At 33.5% G+C, this 9,931-nt stretch overlaps 1 protein-coding gene across 1 annotated transcript in view; it reads right to left on the reverse strand.

Annotated features, from left to right (window-relative positions):
• Positions 1-25: 25 nt before the first annotated feature.
• LOC115238664 (nardilysin-like) overlaps positions 26-9,931 on the reverse strand; it is an 11,737-nt gene continuing 1,831 nt past the window's right edge. Inside the window, exons 2-14 of the mRNA XM_029812674.1 lie at positions 9,453-9,544; positions 9,102-9,286; positions 8,841-8,954; positions 8,579-8,774; positions 8,303-8,508; positions 8,043-8,213; positions 7,313-7,656; positions 6,700-7,194; positions 6,049-6,199; positions 5,830-5,963; positions 5,317-5,695; positions 4,653-5,139; positions 26-3,768 (exon numbers count right to left, since the gene is read on the reverse strand). Of these exons, the coding sequence (XP_029668534.1) occupies positions 3,605-3,768; positions 4,653-5,139; positions 5,317-5,695; positions 5,830-5,963; positions 6,049-6,199; positions 6,700-7,194; positions 7,313-7,656; positions 8,043-8,213; positions 8,303-8,508; positions 8,579-8,774; positions 8,841-8,954; positions 9,102-9,286; positions 9,453-9,544 (3,118 nt within the window). The 3' untranslated portion in view covers positions 26-3,604. The remainder of the gene's footprint in view (positions 3,769-4,652; positions 5,140-5,316; positions 5,696-5,829; positions 5,964-6,048; positions 6,200-6,699; positions 7,195-7,312; positions 7,657-8,042; positions 8,214-8,302; positions 8,509-8,578; positions 8,775-8,840; positions 8,955-9,101; positions 9,287-9,452; positions 9,545-9,931) is intronic.

The raw sequence follows: 9,931 nt of genomic DNA on the forward strand, positions 1-9,931 counted from the left end.
AAAAAAAAAAAAAAAAAAAAAAAAAAAAAAAAAAAAAAAAAAAAAAAAAAAAAAAATAACGCGCTCGACTTTTCGAATGACGGAAAAACGGCTGTTTCATTTTTGATTTTGACACTTATACTTTTTCTAGAGAAAGCACAGAGAATATATTATACGATATACAGCCGATTATAGGACTCTCGTTAATTAACACGCTCTAAAACGCATATACTTCCGAATAGTTGTATCCTTTCTTCTCAGACGGAAAAAATCTTTATTATATTTCTATGTTATCTCATTCTTCTCTTTTTGTTTTATATACTTCATAGAAACATAGGTCTCGCAGAAACTTGAAAAAAGAGAGATCATTTAATTTCAATAACTTGTTTTAAATGATTCCAAAAAAAAAAAAAAAAAAAAAAAAAAAATATATATTACGTTTCACTATATGCTTTTTGATAGATGTACACACATCGTGATACAGGCGTATCATATTTTTCGTGTGTCTTTTATTTCTTAACTTCTTGCTATAACCATGTATGAGTAGAATCAGAGATTTTTCATAGCAATCCGATATCAAGGGTGATATAATATAAGGGAGGAGAGCTCTTCTAGGTTGCTATATATGCGCCACGATTTATATAAATTTTAAGTTTTTTTTCCTTAACGTAGTTTTGCTTGCCATACGTAATACGCGAGATGTAAACTAAAATAACGATATAGAAACAAACACGCAATGAATATATAATATTAATAAAGTAAAAAGTAAAAAAGAAAAAAAAAAGATTAAACACTTATCGATGTAGCTGAAGAAAAACGCGTGTGGGCCCCGAAACATATAATACATACACGTACACACACACACACACATAAACACACCCCCTTGTATATTCTTATTAAAATATTAAACGTAACGTGTGTATATTCCGCTATTATTATTATTTTTTTCATAGCCGAGAAAAAGGAAAGGATTACACACGCGTAACGCGCGCGGTAACATGTATGTTTGATAATCATTAGTACATTTATATCTTTTCGTTTTTACTTTCTCTTCCTTAAATATTTAAAAGAAAGAAAGAAAGAAAAATATGGTAACGGGGGATGAGAAAGAGGCGTACACCACATGCATGGGTGTATTTGTTGCGAGGGGAGAGAAAACGCCTTTCGGTATCTTTTAACTAGAATATCCGGAATGTCGTTTCCGGTTTACGAAAAGAAAGGCGAGAAAAGGAGAGACAGAGAGAGAGAGAGAAGGAGAAGAATCGTTCGTTGATCCGAAAATTATTAAACATGCGCTAAGCTGTTATCGATAATCATATAATTTGACTTCGATGGGTCGGTCCAATGGTGGCAAATCGTCTCGAATCACTTTTTTTCAAGCACGTTTCAGATTCGACACTATTACCGAGTGAATATCAGAGATGGAAAGATGGAGCGTATTTTTGCAATGAGCGAAAAAATATAAAATCGCGTAAATATATACATATAAATATATAAGTGTGTGTTTGTAGAAACACGCAATTTCCATTTGCGCGATGAGATAAATCCACTATTAACATACGTGATCGTAATGATAATCGATTAGAGCTACGGGGAGAGAAGCCGAGATAAATTCGTAATCACTCCCGTGAGATATACAATATCGCCCATCGCACACCATAGCTCCGACCTATTCGCGGTCCCTCGCATTTATATAAACGCAACCACACACATTGATGTATTCTCTCGTTGGATTATCAATACCATTGTAAACACTTACTGTTGTAACATGTATGCCCCATTCATGTCTAGTGTCGAGCAGAGCTGATTCTACGCTTTCGCTATAGTTCGAGAGAAGGAGAGATCGCGTATGCAAAAATGTTTCCGAATATAATCTATTATTCGTGCGCAACTCGTATTACATGATTTAAAGGAGCGATGAGAGAGAAAAAATAAAGAGAATCAGTGCTGGCGAGAACACGAGGCAACCGAGAAAAAAAAGACAAAAAAAAAAGATTATTGTAAAACTCTAAGGAGTCACACACGTTTAAACTACTTCTAAAAAAACGGATACATATTCGGAAAGTAGCAGAGATAAATAACTAATATAAATGTAGTGGCAAAAGAAACTATAATATTACCGCAAAGAGAAAAAAAAAAAGGAAAAAAAACGATATATACCGATGATTATTCGAAGTATAAAATTCGAAACGCACTCTTAATGAATGTTGTAACGATTTAGAGAAATATTTAAATTGCATTACTAATACTCGCTGTGTAAATCTGGTCATTAGGATACGAATGCTTTGCTCCCTCGATCCCCTATGTGCTCGTGCATCGCATTGCTAATGGAATACGTCGCCGAGAATTTTCTTGACGAAGGGAAGAAAGAGAGCAGAGTAGTCGGTCCAAAATGGAGCAGATAAATTTAAGTTTCTTCCTTTGTCAAGAGCGTAATATTTAACCCTTCATTTATATATCTTCTCTATATAAGCGCAAAACCTCTCACAACACACTCATACACACGCAGAAAATTAGAAGTATTTAAGATTCGTAGAAAGTCATCCGTTGAGTTTATAAAGAAGAAGCCTTTGCGCGCGACATGTGATGTGCGGCTTTTGTAAAAGACAACAAACTTTCAATCGAAGTTTTGTAAGAAAGCTCTTGGCACGAGAGTGGAGAAGGTAGCGGGGTAAGGGGGCGAGGAAAGAGTTCTCGGATATGGTTGGCTGACATTTTCGGAAGTTTAATGATTTATTGAAAAACGTGTTGTCATGTCTTGAATACAATTAAAAAGAGTATAAAAAATTGCATCCCGAGCAAGTATTTTATTTACCGAACGCTTCCCGTAATAAGAACGTCCTTCTGTATTCTTCACAATTATCCTAATTTTTGGTCGTTTATTGCATTTACAGCGCATTTCCGTTTTATCCTTTTTAAGCTCGCAAATGATGTACGTTTAATTGGAAACGATCAATGAGAAGAGAACTTTATCAAATTTCTTTTTTTTTCACATATACTACCTAACTAATATCACAGAATCATGTGACTAAATTCATCTTCGGATTTTGTCCTCTCTAATATTTCTTTTTTGTTTCATGCAAAGCAAACAGAAATACAGATAAACGATGTTGTAATACGAAAAAAAATTCAGAAATGTTTCTTTTAATTTGAGAGAGAATACTCATTAATACATCTGTGTGGAGAAACTTTATTCAAAATTTTTATACGCACACAATTCTTCCTCCGCACTGTTTGATATCACAAAAATTTATCCATTTAAATATCATATCAAATAGATACATGTTATATAATTTATTTATCGCTTAAATATATAATATCAGTTTCCATTTTATTTAGATTATTGCAACATGGAAAATTCCACTGATGGCATCAATTGTTAATGTGGCTTGTCGGAAGAAACATATGACTGAATAATATAAAACTGAAGATTTAAAGATTCGCAAGAAATCGCGTGCGTTTTATAATATATTCTCATTCTATCGTGTTATATATCATTTACTATATGCAAGGGCCAGTGTTAAATAGAAGCTTTTGATAAATAGAAAAGTATCGTAAAAAATATCTAGGCACACAGTACGACTTATTATTTTATTATCATTAGATTTCTATTATTATCAGAACATCATTTATTCACTGCTTTGAAGGAATTAATCCCCTCACTTACTGGATATATGTAGAGATTTTTCTTGTAATCTTCTATATCAATAATGTGATTATCTTTATCCTGGGGATCCTTGGCTATATATTCCAAGGAGTACTGCGTTTTGCTGCAATCCTCTGGGATATCTATAAATAAAAAATTTTGCATTTGACTTTCTAACAGAGAAATACTATAATGGAAGAGTACACATGCACCTTCTTATAACTTCTTTGCAATTTTTAATTTCTTTCCTCATACTTTTATGTGTTGATCGATCATTTTTGCAACCTCATCAAGTTAAATCTAATTATTCACATAATTATAACACAATTATACATGCATTCGATTGTGCTACATCGATTTTCATATATTGCAGGATTAAAGCACTTAAGTCCTAATAATTCTCTTTTGCGCAAAAATCATGCTCACATGATTCGTCATAATTACATGTTCATTAGTCTTATCTATCTGCGACTATTTTTACTTTCTCTCGCTATATAAACAGTCATTCTCTCAATCATTTTCTCTCATATATTACCAGTAGATTTCTCAAACATTCTTCTCGAAGAATTTCTTCTATTCTAATTTATTGACACGCGATCGCGTTCTTCCATTTATACCGCTTCAAATTCACATCATTACACACTGTATTCTCTCATGTAGATAGTATAATAAAGTAGAAAACATCCAGCAGAAACAGAAGATAAAAAACATAACAACAACAATTATTATCATAGATGTTTAAATATAGATTGTATCTATCCTATCATAATCAAACGTTATGTATGCATAATTAGAAAAAGAAGGCCAGAGGTATATTTATCTTTTTTTTTAACTTGACATACAATTTCAATTTTTTCTTTATTTTTACAGAAAAAAAGAAAAAAAGGATCTTCTAAATTGTACACAACGCTTGATCGGGAACCGTGCGATCTATACTTGGAATACGTCTATGATTATTATCTATTCACATAAACATATTCAAAAACAAGACAGAGAAATATCGATACAAAAATTATCATTGACTCACTGATCGCTTCGTTAACTTCTTCGTTGCTCTCCTTACTTCCCACCACGTGAATACTTAGTTTTCTAAAGTTACTTCCGTTCAACGTATGCTTCTCAGTCCATTCTCTCAGATCGTTGATCTTGATGTTCTTTATCGCGAGCACTTCTCTCTCGAGTCTGTCGAACATGTACTGCCAATTCGTAATCTCGTTCCAGTTTCTTGTAACTTCCTCGTTCAGATCGATATCGGCGCACTGCTTTTCCTTTCTTAGCGCCTCCTTGACACAATCAAATTCCTCTTCCCACAAATCTTTCAAAATCTTATTAAACGATTTCAAGAATTCCTCAATCTGTTGATCCACGTGCTCGGTCGTGTACTTGTCCGCCTGAGTTTGAACTATAATGGAATATCCCAAAATCCCATAAATATTTTGTTGGATGCAAGCGACATCGTAACCGAGCTGCTCCTTGGTTCTAAGTCGATTAAACAGCGGTTCCTCCATTATCATCTGAAATAATCACATGCAGAATGTGATGTTGAGCGGATGAACGCAAAAATTAAAAATGTTTACATATTCGATTAACTACACTTGGGAATCAAAGTATAAATGTGTGATACGAATAAATACGAGGATTTTAAACGTTTCTCAAATATAATCGTGAAATAATGGGATTTATCCACTTACTATTAATAAATCGATCAACACCGATAACTCGATCGACGTAATTCCAGCCTGATAATGATTTGTCACTATGGAATTCACGTCGGTGTTGTTGATGTTTCTCAGCTTGCAATAGTACGTGCCTAGGGGTATCTGCATAACTCTTATCTGCGGTATCATACTCGGGAGCAGCGATTTGCAGTTGAATATTTCGATGCATCGTTGCACGTTCTCAATCGCGGCATCTTGCGTCATGTTGCCCTGCACGAGGCTCTGAATATAGAGACAATCGTTGAAAGATTTGACGAAGTCTCGGAATCTTTCGAAATTGACGTCACGTAGAGCGGTATACGAATCGATTTGCGTGTGATGGATGAACTTAAGAATACACAATCTCACATCCCTGCAAATGAATACAAAATCGCGCGTGTTTGTGATTAATTAAATATATAATTCATTTTACAATATGTAATTAATCACATATTTTCTTCGGTTATTCAAGAATTGTGGCAGCTATCCTAGATAATAAATAGATACCTGGCGAGTTTCTTGGGTTTTATAAATGTGTTGTAGAATGTCTTGAGCTGCTGCTCTTTCAAAACTTCGAATAACTCCTTTGTAACAAGATTTGGATAATCCACCATGTATTTGACGACAGTGAATACTAAGAGCTGCATAATGCAAAAATGTAGGTATAGCTTGAAATTGTATCTCAGGAATTGTATTCAGATAATACCTTTGCTAAAAGGAACTTACTGGCAGTTTCTCGTTAAATCCGTTAAACCTCATTTTGATACCCCTCTCACTAACATAAACGTGAAAATTAAATCCGGCCGCTATTGCTGGATATATTTCTTCGACCAACAGCAGTTTTAGTACATTGCAGTACAATTCCATGAGAGCTGCACTGAGATGTCATTAGTGTAAATGTTATTTTTTCTTTTAAACAAAGAATGCAAATAAATATATAAAAATTATAACATTTACAACAAAGATATACATATTGAAAATAGATGTCTCAAAATATATATGTTCATTTAATTTTCACTATTTTCGATCGAGTTAAAGGAAAAAATGTCGCAACAGTGACAAGTTTTCAAGTTGTATAAAAGTAAAAGTAAAAGATTTTAAGTGCAAATAATAATGCTATACTTAATTCAGAAATATAATTAAATAATAGAATGCTATTGTCCATTCAAATTAAAGATTTTAATTTTTCAGAATCACTTGATTAGTAATTCCATTATCGCGCGATATATAATAAAAAAGTCATGAAAAATGATAATCTTTCAAAATATTAGTGGCGAAATATTTGTCATTAGTTAATAATTCAGAATATTGAAAAACTAAGCACCATATTCCAGTATATTATATTCTTACATCTACAGTTTCCATATTGTTACTTACTTCTCCGGCGATTGAAGCCCCAGAGAGGAGACAAAATGGAAGTTCATGTAACATTCTGGAAGGCAAAACTTTGAATCCGGACGGTACCAAATCTCGGATGTGGTGTCGCTGTGTATCTTCACGGGATATTTCGGAATGTCTGCCGGAATCGATATCAAAGTAAAGTCGTTGGTGAGGAATGTGTTCGGTAATGGCAAGTGAAAATCTGGCAACGGCTCGATAGTTTTCCAGCGCTCGATCCATTCATGCGGTATTTCAACGTCCGTGTATTTAGTTTTGAACCACGGTTCGATCTTATTTAACTCCGTAAATCTTCCACTGAAGATCATGATATTCGCGTTTTCCGGCCTCAAGTAATCCAGGCACGTTTTTATGGCTTCTGGATCGTATTCGAAATAAAGCTCGTTTCCAGTTATGTAGTCTCGCGGTGGATAAAAGTGCATGCTTTCGCACAAATCCTCCACATACTCTATCGGATCCTCTTGATCGGCAAATCTACAAAAACCTATAGTCAGTTAAACGAAGAGTCACATGTCACATTTTGACATCTCGCGGTTTTCTTTTCCAAAATCAATTTATACCTCATTCATTTATATTTCTGAGATTCCTTTACCTGAAATTATTCTCCTCGATCTTATAGATTTCGTCGTAAATTCTCTTCTGCGGGCCTTCCGTTCTCAGTAAATTGATAAAAGAAAATATCGCATCCAGCACTTCCTCAAAATGTTTCTGCCCTTCATCCGTGAGCAGCACAGTAATCTTCATTAAAGCATACATAGAACTGTGCTCAAAACCACTCTCGCTATTACCACTGAGCATATCAATCCCCCACATTTTCTTACGCAGATAACTAATTATGGAGCCTTTCCCTTCATGTCCAATAATCCATGAGACATATTGATGTGGTTTACTTTTGTACAAATCAAGTAATGAAGGCATTGCCCATGTTATCTCTACCTGCAAAAGGCAATCTCAAAATGTTACATATAAATTTTCATATAATACAAAAATTAATACTCGTTCTAATTGCATATCTCGTTTGGCTTACATAATAACGCATAAATATACACACACACAATATTACAAAGTCAAAGATAACAAAGCATTTAATAACTTTGGTAGCAATGCACTAAATCAATGAAGAAATGTCATAAATTACAATGGAGATTTAAGATTCTTTTATACACAATTAAACTTGTTGAATTTGTTTCTTAGTCGATTTTCCTCAGAAAAGATGTAACAATTTCAAATCCATAAATAAATATTTTTCCATGTATATGATATAGTGTATTATTACCATTAAAATTATTGATTCGTGACACTAGTATCTTACAATTACGTACTTGGCTAATATCTTTAACGGGTTTAATTTTGTACATTCTTCGGAAAGCAGGAGTATCAAAAGAAATGCTGCCTTTGAATTCGGTAAAGTCGTTCGGAGGCAGCCCGTTGCTCGGCACATCGGCGAAGCACGTCGTGACATATTCCTCCAGAGTATCTAGCGGTAATCTCGCCTGTAAACGTATCTTGCTATGAATTAGCTGTGTTTGGTTAAATGATTAATGATTTTCATTGCACAGTGTTAACAAAACGAATTTTTTACCTGTATAGCCAGTTTCATTCTGTGAGCGCTATAATGGTATTCTCTGAACTTGTGCAGCTCTGCGTATAGCTTATCATCATCCACATTGTCACGCAATGTTACCAGATTGCCCCAAATAAACTTGCTGGCTGGATGACCAGCTCGCGCGCAGGAAGAAAGCATTTGCTCTTTTCTATTGTCGTCGTAAGGCAAAGCCGACTGAAATTCTATAAGAAAGCTTATCAAGATTGCAAAGAGCGTTAATACAGCTGTTACTACAATTATAATAATATGTACCGCTTTCCACGGCTTCTCTCTCGCGCGTGATGGCGTCTTTCTTCATTAAGGGCTTAATAAAGAATTGAGCGAAACGATCAAGAGTTTGTAACAAGTGTTTTTCTTGGATATCAAAGTAAAACGTCGTAAGCTCGCAATCCGTCTCGGCGTTGGTGGAGCCACCACGCTTGCTGAGAAACGCGTCAAAATCATTTTCCTGCAAGTAAAATGGTACTTGAGCATTTAAATAAACAAATTTCTCTATAGTGTTTGAGTTTGATACCTGTGGATATTTCTCTGATCCCATAAAAACCATATGCTCAAGGAAATGCGCCATGCCTGGAATTTCCGGTGGATCGCTAAAACTGCCTACTCCCACACATAAACCACACGATGCCTGTTTAAAAAAATATATACATAGATATATAGGCACAATCAGATTCAAATCAAGTAGTTTATTATTATCAATAAATGAGATAAATCATGTTATAAAAAACTGACATACTCGTAAATTCAATTGTTTATGCAAGTTTGTTATACATACCATTTTTTCATTTCTCTGGACTCGTTTAGTTGTTGAAGGACTATTTTCCTCATCGCTTGTATCTTCATCTTCATCTTCATCCTTATCATCCTCCTCCTCATCTTCTTCATCATCATCATCATCATCTTCTTCATCATCATCATCTTCATCACTATCCTCATCTTCAGTTTCATCTTCACTACTTGCTGTAGTCAATGAAAAATTGCAAATATTACATCCTCATATATAATATATCACAAATAATATATATATATTTTTTTTCCCTATAATATACATTGTTTATGTTATACAATTATCTATTCAAATACTTATTTTTCAAATTAATTTGATAGAATGATTTTTGATACTCACTTTTATTTTGATCATCATCTTGGGAAGAAGATGTTTTTGAATGTGTATCAGCTATTAGCAAAGCTGTCAAACCATTCTGTAATCTGATGACTCTAAATTTGATGGGAATAATAATATTAATGACAGAATGAGAATCTAATCAAAATGTCGATAATTACAAAAAAATGTTTGGTTCACCAAATATTTTTAAGAAACAAAAAAATATATAAATTTTGTATCAAATTTAGAAATGCAATCTCAAAAATATCTTTTATAAAAAAACAAATTTTTATTGTTATAATAAATTTATCTCCTATCCTCTTATATGAACTCAAAGATGTTTTCATAACAGAGCTATAATAAAGTTATAACAAAAAACACTATACAAAATATTCCTTTTTTCAGAAAGATAACCAAGTGATTGAAATGAGAGATAAAATAAAAATATATACCATGTAAAATAACAGTTTTACAATTATTTTAAATCTTTTATATTTACG

The sequence above is a fragment of the Formica exsecta genome, unplaced genomic scaffold (genome assembly GCF_003651465.1).
Source record: "Formica exsecta isolate Colony F162 unplaced genomic scaffold, ASM365146v1 scaffold353, whole genome shotgun sequence".
NCBI classification, from domain to species: Eukaryota; Metazoa; Arthropoda; class Insecta; order Hymenoptera; family Formicidae; genus Formica; species Formica exsecta.